This window comes from Chlamydotis macqueenii, chromosome 3 (genome assembly GCF_036417535.1).
Source record: "Chlamydotis macqueenii isolate bChlMac1 chromosome 3, bChlMac1.mat, whole genome shotgun sequence".
Taxonomy (NCBI): domain Eukaryota; kingdom Metazoa; phylum Chordata; class Aves; order Otidiformes; family Otididae; genus Chlamydotis; species Chlamydotis macqueenii.
The window spans coordinates 108,545,208-108,561,232 of NC_141558.1; the positions used below are offsets into that span (position 1 = coordinate 108,545,208).

At 35.8% G+C, this 16,025-nt stretch overlaps 1 protein-coding gene across 1 annotated transcript in view; it reads right to left on the minus strand.

Annotated features, from left to right (window-relative positions):
* Positions 1-16,025, minus strand: part of SYNE1 (spectrin repeat containing nuclear envelope protein 1) — a 310,078-nt gene that overhangs the window by 199,537 nt on the left and 94,516 nt on the right. The window contains exons 17-29 of the mRNA XM_086745962.1: positions 15,002-15,204; positions 12,657-12,821; positions 11,048-11,200; positions 10,462-10,605; positions 9,966-10,139; positions 8,074-8,232; positions 7,389-7,553; positions 6,682-6,816; positions 5,626-5,784; positions 5,171-5,379; positions 4,793-4,901; positions 3,402-3,566; positions 1,282-1,449 (exon numbers count right to left, since the gene is read on the minus strand). Coding sequence (XP_086602088.1) covers positions 1,282-1,449; positions 3,402-3,566; positions 4,793-4,901; positions 5,171-5,379; positions 5,626-5,784; positions 6,682-6,816; positions 7,389-7,553; positions 8,074-8,232; positions 9,966-10,139; positions 10,462-10,605; positions 11,048-11,200; positions 12,657-12,821; positions 15,002-15,204 — 2,108 coding nt within the window. The remainder of the gene's footprint in view (positions 1-1,281; positions 1,450-3,401; positions 3,567-4,792; positions 4,902-5,170; positions 5,380-5,625; positions 5,785-6,681; positions 6,817-7,388; positions 7,554-8,073; positions 8,233-9,965; positions 10,140-10,461; positions 10,606-11,047; positions 11,201-12,656; positions 12,822-15,001; positions 15,205-16,025) is intronic.

Consider the following 16,025-nt stretch of genomic DNA (forward strand, 5'->3'; position numbering starts at 1 on the left):
TTTAGCCAAAGCAGTATTTTAGAAAGCAGAAGCCACAACAATTCAGCAACTGTAGCACAGATGCACGTATTCCTCATGACTGCCTAGAAGCATCCAGGTCTGCTCTGCGCTACTTGAAGCCCATGTTGGAGCCTCAGATTGGTCAAAGCAATATCAGCCCTCATTAGAGAGCAGTATGGGGTTGGCCAAGTTGGATAACTCTTTCCTCAATGCATTTTGCTTTGTAGCACTGTCAGAAACTCCTAGGACTACATCCCCTCTCCTTTCCTAACATGCTTGACCCGTTGTCAGCCTTGCTAGGTAAACTCACAGCTCCCTCCTTGATGCTACTCTGGGTGCCTTCAGGTCTGTGTCAAAATCTATTTTTACCTTAACAGACTCCATATTAAAAGAAGAGGAAGAGTGGGAACTGAAAGAGAAGTTAACTAATCCCATGAAGATAGGTTGAGAGAGTTGGGGCTGTTCAGTCTGGAGAAGAGAAGGTTCCAGGGAGACCTTGTAGCAGCCTTCCAGCACCCAAAGGGGGCCTACAATAAAGCTGTGGAGGGATTTTTGACAAGGGCATGTAGTGATAGGACCAAGGGGTAACGGCTTTAAACTGGAAGAGGATAGATTTAGATCAGACATAAGGAGGAAATTCTTTACGGCAAGGGTCGTGGAACACTGGAAGAGGTTGCCCAGAGAGGTGGTAGATGCCCCATCCCTGGAAGTGTTCAAGGCCAGGTTGGACGGGGCTTTGAGCAACCATGGTCTAGTGACCAAGGCAGGGACCTTGGAACTAGAGGATCTGCAGGCTACAGTAATAATAAGGCCAGCTCAAAGCTAATAAGGATAATTTACTGCCCATGTTTGGGCATTATATAAGTATTTTATGTTAGCATCTATTTCTTTAAGGTCAGACATGACTTATTGTCTGACCAGGCACTACCTTTAAAAAGGTAAAAAGAGAGAGACTACCTATTTTCAGAATACACTTATCCAAAATTTTAAGTAAATGAAGGCTGTTTTTCAGGTGTTCTGTGCCCCAAAATCCCAGGTGAAATAAAAGGATATTCAATAAAAGCTGAAAAACAAGCTCATCTTTGGGGATTAACACTTAAAAAAACCCAGAGTGCTTTTTTCATTGTAAGAAATGAATACTAGGCCATATGAGATAATTTCCTTTATAACTCTTTCAAGTTTAAATATAAAGAGTTACGCTAATAGACATAACAAAATCTAGTAATTACATACATTCTACCTTAAAGAAAAAATGAATATAGACACGAGTAATTGCCCTACCTGATGATGAAGTAGCAGTTGCTGAGCTTGTAATAAACTTTCTGTATCCAGGATCTTTTCGGCCTCCGCTTGGGCTTCTTTAGAGTTGTTGATTAACTCTTCAATCGCACTTTTAACTTCTTCTTTGTACTGGACACAGTCTCCAACAGTACCTAATGTTTTTTCAGTCTACAAGTATGGATAACTTTAAGTATTTCATGTTGAAAGGCACATGTATATTTTCAGAGCAGATTTATATTTGGATTTTTTTTTCAAAAAATGTCACAAATTGTCTAAATTAAAATAATTTTTGTCTCTAACATTCATAGCAGATACCTTTAACTCTACATTGAAAAACTGACTGTAGACTTAAAATGTGCCCAAGGAGACCTATGTCTTGTTTAGACACACTCCCTATTACATTGCCATATGGTAAATAGCTGCCTCTGACAGCCACTTTTTGATGATCACTTAGGAGAAACATGCTGTCCTCACTCTTGCAAGCTGACCCAGATTCTGAAACACCTGCGCTACTCAACTCACAAAAAATCTTGCTGCCTTTTAGACCTTCTAGAGCAAAACCCTAGTGAATCACAAATATATTAAAATGCCCTGATATCCTGGTTTTATGGACCACAATATGAATGTGGCGCAATACCCAGTCTCAGTTTGTGGAATTTTATAAAGAAAAAGATATTTCTATCCAACATATCAGAAAGTTCTTCTCTCTTTTCATGATTCATCGAACTACTTCTAGATGATTTTCAGTACAAGCTCTGTTCTTCAGACAGTTCCTATGTTTTAAGGTTCTAATCACAAAGTATTCTACAACTAAACAACTCCTTTATTCTCTTCCTCCTTTCCTTTCCTTCTTTCCAGTCCATGTGAACTTTGGAGGGCCACTCAGGTTCAAATCATTCTCTTCCCTGTTACATAAATGTTTAGTCTTTACTCTCCAAAAAACATCGCTGAACTCTGGAAATACCAGTATCAGTCTTTGTATAAACAGTCTCATCCATCTGAGTAACAAGCTGTAAATTTAGCTGTAAAGAGTATTCAGACTTTCAAGAATCAGCACTCTCTCTAGTATAAAGTGCCATTTAGATCATGCTTTTAAATTCAAAACAAGTTTAGAGTCTGGTTCTTGGTTTCTTTTTTTACCTTCATGAACTTGTGCTCCCCTTAGTTCTGACTTTTGGAGGAAAGAAAAAGCAAAAACACTTTAATACAAAAACAAAAACCCAAACCCGTCTCTTCCATTTTTTGCCATCACTTGGAAACCAGAACATTGGTTCCTGCAACTTTCCAAACATGGTTTTCACACCACTGAAGTTTAGAGTTTTAATAAATGCATGGAACTTTTATACATTTGGAACACCTGTAAGGCCTCCGCAAGAATCAACACGAACAATGGAATTTGAAGCCTGAACTCTTTCTCTACTCTGAACTCTTTTTTATCAAATGGATTTGTTTCATCTTTTAAGTGTTAGATGTTCTAAGTTTCTCCTGATCTTTTGTTTTACTGTGAAAACTGTGAAGCAGTAAGTTCCCCGATATCCCACAGAACTCAAGGGTTCAGTGCATTCTAAGAGGTTTTGCTTCTTATCAGTTAGAAACTTCCCACAATTTCAGCAGTTACAGTATCTCATTATAATTCAGACCTCAGAGAACTGCAGCCTTCTCCTGCAAATTCAGTGCGTGACAGACATCCTTAATGATCTGAAACTACCTCACGGTATTTCCTTTATTATTTCAGCATAAAATATATATAAATGAAGATTAAAGTAACATTCTATATCCACTAGCTGAAGTACAGAGTGGTTTTGTCAATGTTCACTAAGAGCTGATTTTAGAAAACTATCTTTTGCCTTTACAAATACTGACATTTTGATTCCAGAAACATTTACTATGATGCTTTCCAATCCTGCAAAGGGAAAAGATCCATTATAATAATGCCAGTATTTTTTTGCCTGCTACTCTCAAAGCTTTGCCACCCAGAGACTACAAATGAGTTTTTTGTTGCTGAATGCTTGCAGTTTAATTAAAAAAACACAGCAGGGAACTTATGCTTGTGAAGCCATGATTGATGTCATTTCATGTGACACTGTAAACGTGAAGTTCTTGTGTCCCTCATACTGTACCTCAGCCAGCAAATCTAGGAGTCCCTTGAAGTCACTGGAAAGTTTACAAAGCTCATCTTCTGTCTTTTTGGCCTCCAAATCAGGACATACTGTGGTCAGAACAGCAAGTCTAGATTTCAGCCAGCTGTGATTCTCTCTTTGCTTGTTAATATGCTTCCTAATTTCCTATGGAAGAATCAAAACATATTTTATTCAAATAAACAAAATATATGAATGAGTGACATTCCTGGCATCAGTTCAAAGATTAGTAGATATACCTTTGTCCTGTCTTGAAACACTAGAAATGTGGTATTTTTCTATTTGCATGCTCTATCTGATTCTGTTCCAGTCAATGTCTAGATTTTTGCATTTCCTCCACTACTACTGATTAGACTGTTCTTTAATAAGTAGCAGTGGAGTACTTTTTCCTCACAAACTAACACTTTTACCTACAGATAGATAGATGGTAGATACCATGTATATATTTTCCGTATATTGACTAAATGTCTTAGTTACCATTCAAATCTTAAATCTTGACTTTCCCAATCATAAAATTTCATGTAGTATAAGGTTTTGTGTATTTTTCCTATTTAAATAGCTCTTTTTTTCCTTTTTTTTTCACCCAGCAGTTCACCTATAGCATTGTATACAGTGCTGATGAGAAGTTGCCAGCAGTGAAACTGCATAAGTAAATCAGACTTTTTGGAGCAGAAGCACCCATTAACCTAAAGGTCTATCTGCTTTAACAAGGCCATCCTAATTATGTTTCTCTGCACAGTTAGCCTTAAAACCTGCTCCTGACTTTCACACAAACTCCTACAGTATGTGACATTCCTATTTTTTCTCCTAGTATGTGAATAAAAAAAAGAAATAAGGGTCAAGGTAGGTCCTAAGTGACACAACAAATTATTGTCTAAACCTAATTTAACAAAACAACTCAATATTCCACTGTTCTACCACTTCTGTTACCAGTCATCAGTGCAAAAGCGAGTGGCAGAATATCTTTGCCTCCTCTGTTATACTATTGTAGAAGAGAATTTTTATTACAGAAGCTTTCCCTAAATGTAAGACAGTAACTTGATCCTTCAAAAACACCCAGTCTAGAAATTTTGGCTTTTCTTTGCACAGCACTTTTAACTGTGCACGCAGCAGGATGAGGAACAAGTATTTTGGATGTTCTGAATATACAGGTAAAGGGACCTGCCATTCTCTAAATTATTAAAAGTAGGAACTTCTGCCACACTTTGCTGTGTGTGGAACTTTCTCCTGGAAACATTTTTAAGAATACCAGGAATCAGCAGAGCTACTATAGTCTCCATAGTAAAACAGTTGTACTACTTCGGAATACAGTTTTATCCAGAGTCCCAGTAGCAAAGACTGTAGCTTTGTTAGAATATAAGCCAAGGGCTTACCCCCACAGATGCTTTAAATTGCTTGTATTTGGAAGTATCATTGACACTTTCCTTTATCTTTTTTAGCTCTTTTTCTGTTGACGAAATCCAATTTGCCAATTCAGAAAACCTAAAATAAAACATCACATAATGCAAAGAAAGGAAAAGAGTTAGACAAAAATTGTCACCACAAACAGTAACCTCTTAAATTAAGCCAAAATTTATAAAATCCACTCAATAACCCACTATAATTTATGCAATTACTACATAAAAGTATAGTTTTCTATATGAATCTAACAACACAGTATTACTCTTTACGTGGTACTGATCTGTGATGATATTTAGAGGAGTGACCACCCATAAGGCTTTATGAGACCCAGCTAGCAATTGAGTCAACACCTGTTCTTATATCCTTTCCAGGTGTCCGAGTGCTCTGTTAGCTTTATGTAAGTGCTGTCTATCTGGGATTTGAGCTCCTTCAGGATTCGTTGGCTGCTTTCCAATGTAGCCCTCACTGGATCAGAAACTGGCAGTTTTTGGCAGAGTTCTTCAATCCGTTGTAGCCTTTTCTCACACAGCTTATAAGATCCCTTGTCACCGAAGAACAACTGATGGGAGACAAAGCAGAAAATTCAACAAAAATACAAATTGGTAGAAATCACAAAGCATATCTATTTATTTGTTATAAACTGTACTAAGCGCAAATCAAAATTTTTGTTAAAGGCCTCAAGGATTGAATTCATTTAGTTGTGCACAAAGTGTTTGGAGACTTAAGAGTTGGTCAGATCTTCTGTTTATTATTGACATTGAAATGTATTTCTGTAAGTGCCCACGTGGTGGCATATAATTCATACCCTGTGCTCCTCAAGCATCCTTTCATTGCCTTCTCTTGATAACACCTTGTTCTGTCGAGCTAGTTCAGCTTTGCACTCCTCCACTGTGACCAGTAACTTGCTTTTCTGTACGTCAATCTTCAAGTGGATCAAATGATATGGGGCTTCTGTTTGAAGATCCTACACACCCACAGGTGCAAAAGACAAGCAGACATATAAAACACTACTCCCATTACCTCAGTGTGAAGCTACTACAAATAAATTATCTAAAAACTGCTAATATAGAAAATAAAGTATATATATACATGAACAGATGGAGTTTCTTTTTATTTATTTAAGTAAATAAAGCAACTCTTTTACCAACATCCCTTAGATATATCATAAGGTCATAAGGTTTTGTGGGGGAGAATATTTATTGCACATTACAGGGGCATCTTAATTCTTAGGAAGATATACCAAATATTTCCTGTATAAAATAATAAAGCAAACAATAATAGTGAAGCTGTATTCACAACTACTTCCAGAGGTTCCTGGTTGCGTTCTAGTGAGAAACCACTCATCCATCACTCCAGCTTTGACCTGCAACATGCTGTAGCAGGCAAAAAATTCCATAGCTCATAAGCAATGTGTGTTCAGTTAGAGCCTTTGGCAGAAGACACAATTAAACCAATAGCCTGATCTCTTACAAATGTATTTTACTAAGGATGGGAAAGTAATTGCCATCATCCAACAGCAGCATAAAGTAAGAAAAGGTAGCACCTATTCTCAACAAATGTTCTTAACACAGGTATCATTATGACTGTATGTAGGGGTAGCAATCAGGGTTTCATAATTAATTTCTCACGTTTCTTGACCTTTGACCACTCTACTTAATGAGGCTTTTCCAAGAGGTTATTTGTAGGTGTTACTGTATTTAATGTTGTAAAATACATTCTTTTTCTCCAATTCTACAGCAAGCCAAATAATACAACTTTTTTTGTTCAATTTTATTTTATTTTTTTTCAACATATAGGTCATGCAGAAACATTCTGTAGTTAAGACTTACAATTTCCAGAGACATCATTCAATGTCACTAACCTTCCACTGTCTGTGGAGTTTTCTCACAGCTTCCTGCAGACTGTGTTGCTCTTGTTCTGGGAGGATGTCAGTAAGTTCATCACACGCTTTCAGAAAGGCGTTTAGGACTCTCTGATCCAACTGGTTAAAGAATTCCTGAAGGTGAGGCAGAAAGTGAGAAGGTGGGAAAATGAAGCTGGTTATTGATCTGGTAACTTGCTAATATGAAGTTCCCTAGCGCTCTGTAAGTTTCAAGGTTACTTCTGCTGCACTGAAGAATTCAAGTTTGAGTAAAGGAAATAAGTGTTTCTAGCTATTTAAAGTCCAGCAAATTAATTTATTGTCATCCAGTACACTGAGATGGTATTTTAACAGGAATACCTTTTAAAGTAATGGTTATAATATGGACACAGATACTAATCTGAAAAAAAAAGCAGTGGATGCGTGAGACTGGCAAACTGTAGTCTCCTCACTCCCAATGGTTCTACTGGCAAAATTGACCCTAATTTCTAGAGAGTCTTCTCTCTTCACCTTGTGGTTACTTACATTCATCTATAAAAGGGGTGACCTTTTCTCTTTTTTTGTTTTTCAGTCTTAACATTAATTTGACCTGATCTGTGTAACTTCTACATGTGAAAGAAATCCACAATTTTAAAATTAAGTAGGCTTTTCTCTTGTATGTCATGCACTTGAAGGTTTCCATGAGGAAGGTTAGAGAATTTACTTACACTATGTTTCCTGAGAAGTTCTTCAGGATTTCCTTTTTCTTTTAAGCAACAATTGGCAATCTGTATTACTTTCTCCAGTTCAGCTCTAGACTCCTCAAATTTCTTCATCAAACGGCTATTTGCTTCTATGTTTTTTCTCCACTCACCAGCTTTCCTGACCATATTCTGGGTTAAAAGCAAAGAAAATGAACTGGCACTTTGTCACAGATTTTTATTCTCTCTCTTTTACCACAATCTCACCAAAAACGCATTTGATTGGTGCCACTCTTTCAAATATATGCCGTTCACAAATGCTTCTCCCTTTCATGCTCTCATTTTCCCAAATTTTAACACTTATACTAAGTCATCCTTCATTCAAATAAAAATGGGTAGCTATTTAATACTCTGATACCTTCAGGATGCCTCTGCCATTTGGCCAGTGTTTCTTTCCTAAGCTTGCTTTCAAATGTAAAGCATCTGGTATGGCTAAAAGCTTGCCATTCCATTTTTCCTAGTAGCAGACTATCTCCTCCTACATGACTCTACAAGAAGGTGATTTGATATACAGATCCAGCCAGATCCATGCAAGTCTTGTGACCTGGAGGAGGTTTGTACAATTATCACACCAGAAGGCCAGATAAGCAACCAGGTAGAAAGCTGCCTAAAAGAAAGACAGCAAATATGCACCAAGGTATGAAATAATTACCTGAAAAGTAATCTGAACTTGTGTAACTTTCTTCTGAAATGTTGACTGATGGAAATGCTTTAGCACTTCACTTGAAGTCACACACTGCAGGATACTCTGACTATTTCTCTCAATCAGGGACAAATCTTTCTTGCAGTTTTCTTGATAAGCTACCAAATCCTGAAAGAAAAAAACATATATCCACCCTGGCCAGGAACAAATGAGAGAAAAGTTTGGCAAAATAACAGGAAGATATTGTTTGACAATAAGAACAAAAGGGACATGGTCAAAGCATGACCACCATGACAAACAGACTACACAAAATGTTGTACGGAAGAACACAGATCACACAGCTTTGTCCTTGTATGTGGAGTCCTGTACCCAAATACAGCTCTAGCTATATATAAAAAAAAAAAGACACAGACATGTACCCAAGCCTTCTGGGTAGTTTTAGAGAATGCAGGTCAATATATTATTCTGTGATTCAATTTTATGGGTTGTCTATATTTATTGTATAATTGTAAGGGGTCAGTAGTGAAAACAACAGACATAAGAATGACAACTCTCAGTAGCAGGTTGAGATGTTAACCTTTCTTGCCTTTCAAAAAAATTAACCTTTCTTGTCAGCGACTGGAATTCATATTTCATCACAATTGGCATTAAGTAATGAGAACTATACTTAAAAAAGAAAAGAGAGAGAGAGAGAGAAAAGAAAATAAAACACACACAAAGTTGCACAGGCTGAAAAAGATGTTTAAAAAATCCTGTGGTGAGGAAACTGTTCTTCCATTGAAGGAACACTGTACTCTGCACAAATCTCTGTTTACTCTCTGATCAGCAGAAACCAGCACCCTCCAGGTAACTGAGGAGATTTAGGTTCCTTGGTTGGCAGATAACTACAGAAGAAATATGTCTTTTTATTGTGGCATTCTGAGGCAGGTTCACCTTCAGAAGCAGAGGAAAGAACGACTCTTAGGAGCTGCTCCCTAAGCTGCAGGTTAGACACATGACTCAGCTGGTGTTCATAAACATAAAGAGGATTTATTTGGGAAGATAAATGAATTGGCTTGAGTCAAGCTCATCAGATATTTTTTTTTACCCAAATACAACCAAAGCTTGCAGTGACTGGAAGAGAAGACTATTCTTATTGAATTATTGGGCCAATCTCCAGAGTCATTATAGGCTTGAATTAATTCATATATACATACACACACAGAGGAAATTAAATCTCTTTGTTACAATGGTTTTTTTTTGTTTTTTTTTTGTTTTTTTTTTTTTGCAAGGGACTCTAAACAGCTTTGAAAGACTTCAGCTTTCCATAAAAAAGTCCACTTAATTATACTATGTTTCAAATCCGATTCTAATGAAATGTGTATATCAATTTTGAGGGACTATTTCTAGGCTATATACCGCACACACACAAGGATAAATGCCAATTCCTACGCAAGATCCTCATATTTTCATATGAGTTCTGTCTAGCTCTGGATTCCTCCAGAATCAAATGTTCATTAGTCAGGTATGTTCTACTACAACACACTTCAAAGAAATCACTTGCAGACTTCTAAGAAAATTCCATAACTGCCCAAGAAAACCTAGGGAAGTTTTTGATCATGTTATTTTGTGTGCTTAATAAAATAACCAATGTATTTCTGATATTTCACTATAATTCCACTAGACAGGAAGAAAAAAAAATCATGTATTTACTTCTTGGATTGAAACCACGTGCACTAGGAGAGAAGACAAGTTTCAATCTTTGCATGTTTATGCCTAGCTGACTTTAGGATGGGCTATGTTTGTTGCCTGAATATGATGAAACATTTGCTCAGTTTACTGAGTTGCAATCCAAATTCCTAGAAAGCTAATGGTAAATACTCAGAGACAGCAGATCTTTGTAATATGTTTTTGGAACTTACTTGGGCTTTTTGTTTAAGAACAGTCGTAGGTTGTGATTCAGGATCCAGGATAGAAATTATTTCGTTGACTTTTTCAAGAGATTCATAAAAATGTGTGATTTGTTTCTCCAGTTCTTCCAGTGGAGATAGCAGATGCTGGCATTCATACAGCAGGGCACAGGAGTACTCCTTAACCTTTTGACCATTAAAAAGAAAAATAATTATTAAAAAATTTGTAAAATTCAATAAATAGCTGCTTCCTCTGCATGTGGGTTTATATAGTTGCTACCTGCCTCTTTTAAGACAGACCAATTCTGATTCTGTATTACTTCCTAAATAAAATAGTATTAAATTTAAGGATGGTAGTCTTCAAGTCTTCTCCACCCTGAATTCAATCTATTGTTACTATAACTATATATTTGTTCAAATGCACATATTTGACCATTTATGTTAGGGAGTTTACTATTTATTAGTTCAACAGACAACAACATGTGTGGCAGAAAAAGTATTCTGCAACCTTGCTCAGCTGCTCTTTGATCCTTGTCAAAGTTCCAAGCATTTCGTTCACTTCCTCTTGGGAAACTTCTTTCATAACAAGTTGTGCCGTTCTTGTAACCACTTTGTACTGAGCTTCCATCACAGGCAATTTCTGCTTAATATTCTGAAACACATGTTTCAAAAAATATTTCAGCAACAGCATTTACGCATCCATGGGAGATACAAATCTGTTCTCAAGAAATAAAAGATATATATTCCAAGTATCAATTGTTTTCATTGCTGATTTTACTGAATAATGGATTATATTTCAAATTCATGAAAACTGTGCCAAAGAGTATCAGTCAGTTCACCTGAATGTCATTTGAAACTACATAGAAAAAAATACCTAGTGAGACAGTGTGTTGGGAATGTACTCTAGAAATGTCACTCATCGAATACAATTATTTATATTAGCTATAGCAGAAATGATAAAAAAGAGCACCATTGGTTAAAAAAGTAGCAATAATGGAAACATGTAGTAAATTAATTTTATGCTCTCAGAATTAAATAGTTACAATTTTCTCTCTTAATAAGGTGAAAGAAAGGAATGGAAAGAAAACACTTACTTCTAGATCTTGTACAAACATTTTGACATCAAGGAAGGACACTTCTACAGGGACTGAAAATTTCCTATTGCTTTCATCAATAAAAGCTGTCAAATGGGCAACACCATCCAAGTATTCCTTCCTCATTTTGTCCAGTTCATCTGCTCGAGCATACTAAAAAAATGTAAAGTAAAAAGAAAGAAAGAAACAAAAAAATAACTACCCAAAATGAGATATGTGGCAATTATGTAATGACTTAAGAGAATTAGCAGGATTCAGTGCAATTGTTTGCAGGAAAAATTCTATTCAACAAAATACAAAATAATGGAAACTAATCTTCTAAATTAGTTAGACACTAATAGTCTGCATTAGTTTCAACAAGTGCTGATACCAAAAAGACCAACATTAATACAAGAGGTCAGCCTTTTCAAAGTTTTAGACCAATTAGAGGATGCCAGACTCTCATTTATTTCTAACCTAGAATCAACATCTCAATTTCTCATTATCTACAGTATCAATTTGCAAAATTCAACAGAGAGAATAGAACATGAAAAGCCTAGAAAAGCTGAAGGATAATGGAGATTTCACTAAAAGACCTAATGGCTGGGGGAAGGGGAAACACAGGTCTTAGCATGTGGAAAGAGCTGTAGGATAGAAGTGGTGAAAAGCCAGTGAGAAAAACCGTATTGTCAGCACATGAAAAAAAGCTGCATAAGTAGGGGAAGAGACATTTACATCCTGGAAATTACTGCTTCCAGAGTGAATCACCCTAAATATCATCAATAAATAAAGCTTGAGAACATTGTAGTCAACAGTTTGGCAAAGTTACAACAAAAAAGGTGCTATCATTATTTGCTTTTCCATTAAACTTGACTACAATAGAAATAATCATGCAAGTAAAGAAAATAGATTCAGCATCTTTAAATAGGCAACTGCTATTTAAAATCACTGAAAGGGGAAAATATCATTAGATGTACACTGACTATAGCAAAGAGATTTTCTAATGTGTTTATGAGGTGTGAAATACTTCTGTGTAATTTTATCTCACATCTTCACTTTGCTTTTTAAAGAGCAAATATAGAAACAACAACCAGTTGAACCTCAGTGCCTCCTTGGCACAAGTTAGAAGTAATGTCTGACTAATTTGGGGAAAACATTTAGTTAATTAACTTGCATTGTACCTGCTTATGGTTGCAGTATAATAATTGAGCGAAACTTTCATTAGAGCAATAAAAATATTCCCTTTCACCATTTTCACTGTTTAGGTTTATAGAGCTTACAATAATGATAGCTACTTAAAGGCAATCATTTTTGTCGAAGAACAGTAGAGCATATGCATAAATAATACTCACTGTATCAAGATAAGAGACAATAAAGAAAAACTACAGCTTATAAGAACTGGAAATGCCCAAAAAATAAAAATAAAAACCTGTATAACCAAAAAGACAAACAAAGGAAAAGCCTCAATAAAATAAACTGCTGTCAGGGATTAATTACCAATTTAAAAGATGATGAACATTTAGGCACTTAAGTAAGTTGTCCTATATTCTTGCTAGCGGGGCAAATGTGTGTTGCTTGCTTGGAAATGACAAAGTAAATATTTAAAAGTAAGAACAGCAGAAACACATACCTGCTTAACTTGCATAAACAATTCTCTCCATCTTCCATTTAGTAACAGAAGCTGCTGTTTAAGGTCTCTGGAAATGGTCTCATCACATGTTTCAATTAGAAAATTACCAGCATCATTCATGGCTGTGTGCTGTTGGATCCAATGAGGCAAGTGCCGGAAGAAATCCTCAAGAAGAAAATGAAAACACCTTTTCAAACAGACTTTACCTTAAATGATGAAACTAAAATTTAATAACGAGCTAATGGCTTGATAAAACTCTTTGAACAATTATCTTCTGAAGCTCCTCATATCGGATATGCCATAATAGGATTTTAAAGTCTGTGAACAAAACCTATGGAACTTAAAATTTATACCAGTTTACTTACAGCTCATTTTAATCCATTGAGTAGCTTCAGTTAAACTAATGGAACTCCTCCTGAAGAGAAAGCTTCATAACTGAAAACACTGTTAGGGCTCATCTAACTTCTGTCTGGTCTTCAAACAGTACGGGCTGACAGTAACCCAGGCCATATACAGCCTGTAGAGAGATTCTTCCCCTTCTGTGAACCATATGCAGCTTTCCAGGACCTGGCATCCCAGAAGACCTGACAAGATTGATTCTTTATCACCGCTTCCTCCTGTCTCAGAGCAGATGAGTAGTGAGGGGAAAGGGATGGTTGTCACTGATTTTTTTTCCCTGTTCCAGTGAGACAGCCTAAATAGTCCAGACATAGTCCCAAATGCTTTTGTGCATCTTGTAGGCACGTACACACGCATGAACTGGTAGAGAAGACACAGACCAGCTCCCTCCTTTCCTTTTTGCTCTTCAAGAGGATGGGCAATTGTTCCTAACGCAGGTATCTCAAGGCACTATGACTACAATTATACCAGTAAACAAAATTGGACTCAATCAGTGTCCCATGATTGTCTGCATGTTCTCTGACATGGTTTTAGATTGTCCCTGCTAATCCTTCTCCCAAACAATGCACAATTCGATGGAAGGCACATGGCAATGACTGTTCTAGAGAACAAACATTTGGAAATGTTTAAAGAACTTCATGCCATATTCCAAACAACAGTTATCATCTTTCACCTGGGATTCCAGATGCTTGTGCTGATGGATGTGTGACTATTAATTGTACAAAACAATATAAGCATTGCTTTTGGTTTTAATAACCAAATATTAAAAACTGCTAAATCAGAACTTTCCCCAAAACTATCTAAGTTAACATTACTGCTGTGGAGTGCTAGATTCAAGATTAATAGTACAAGTAACTTTTAAAATACATATCTCAGTCTACAGACAGATTATGTTATGTCAGAAAGGTAAATATTTTGATTTTATTAATATATAGATATAAGAGTATTTCATTTCAAACACTGCCAAGTTACTTACATAAAACATACACAAGAAGCTAAGATCAACCTGATCCTGCTCAGTAATAACAACTGTTGATATTTATAACATGCCAGATTATTTAATTTTTTTCACAGGTTTATTTTTATTTAAAAAGTGTATTCCACACTTTTACATTAACTTAAATTAACAAACTTTTACAAAAATTACACTGTTCCGTCATGCAAAATGAAACGCTCATTCCTGACCTGATGTCAGTTTGTCATCTTACTACCTATGGAAGCCAGACTTTGGTGTTAAGAGCTGTACAGCTGCTACGTTGGGATTGGGTGAAAATGTAGTTCCTATTAAATGCAGTATTACTCAAGTCAATCTGGGTCATCACTGAAGTTTCACAGATATAAATCTTAGTGGTTCAGTACCCTACTATTAGAACAGAAAAAAAAAAAGACAGCAGTACTCTCTTTAGGACTGCAAGCCCCCAAAAGGAACTGTCTAAAAGATTTCTAAAACAGCAGGGAAATTGATTCATTACTTACCCATCAAACATAACAACACACAGTAATAATGTTTTCTTGTGAAGGCAACTAATACTGACAGCTGTCATCTATATGGTAGAAAAATCAGTGGAAAAAAATAATTTTCTTTAAGTGTCTTTAGAGGCAGCACATGACTATGCACTTTGGTGTTGAGTCCTATTTGCCTTGGACTGAATCGTGTAACATTCCTATCTCTGAGCAACACTGCTGCCCTCTATTCCATGTCAAAGATGTGTCTAACCATGTCATCATGGATGATGCCTTCCTTTATTGTGTGTATATATGTAAGTGTGTACATGCTACACGTGCAAACATTGAAACACCTATACTGAATGTAGACAGTATGCCAGAAACTGAAAGATCGCTCCCTCTTACATGATATTTTGTAAAATAACCTAAGCAAATGGAAAAACATATCTCACATTTAATAATTTACAAAACAGCCAGATACACGTGCTATTAGTGCGTACCTTTTTAGAATGTTCAGGCTGATTCAGCATTTTTTCAGCATCTTCAAGCCAAGCTTGCAGACCTGCTACAGTGCTGCTGTATCTGTCCCAATTAGCAATTACTTCTTCCAACATGCTTCTTACACTTCTCACCTCTACCGAGAGGTTCCTCCACTGTGCTGTTGTTTCACTCATGAATTTCATCACATTCTCAACTTCTTCCACTGAGATACAGGAAAGACATTGATTATTTTAGTTCATGTTTATTTCTGTAAAGCTTAATTTTATGTTATGCTTATCCATTCTCATAATGGAATTATATTTTACTGAAACTTCTATTTCAGTAAGCTTTTATATACATATGCTCAGTTCACAGCCCAGTTCTAATGCAAAATTATGACTGAGAAATTAAACCTGTGAATTAAAGACTAAGAAAAGTACATAAAATGAGTGGTATATTAAAATAGTCACACTGCATATTCAGTGCGGTGTTAATCTGTAATGAAATCAAAAGATAAAATTTCCATTAAAAAATCAAATAATACAGACATATAATGTACAAACACATATTACGTCTGCATACCGAATTAAATTATGATCTTCCTCCCAGTGAGTTTAAAACCAAACTGCTGCTAATTTTTGACATTTAATTTTTAGTATTTTTCTCACGGCAATAAAGGAACAAGTGTGTTCTCATTCCAGAAGAAAAAAATAGAGTGAAGAAAAAGGATGCAGGCAAATCCTGAGACTTCATAAAACATGCAGAATATAGATAATGTAAAAATTATTTTTAATGTCCTCTAATTTGTACTACTGCTTCTGAATTCATCTAAGTGAGTATTTGCTCTTTAGAAAAGAATTCATTATTGGATTTTTAATAGCATTGAATACATCTATTAATTTTATTCTTTGCAATAACACCTGGTAAAAAAATGTTTAGTTTTGTAAAATTTGAGCATCACCATCACAAAAAAAAAAACCAAAAAAAAAAAAAAAAAACCAACCTATTTTCTCTCCACATTTCCTAACCATTTTAGCAGCTACA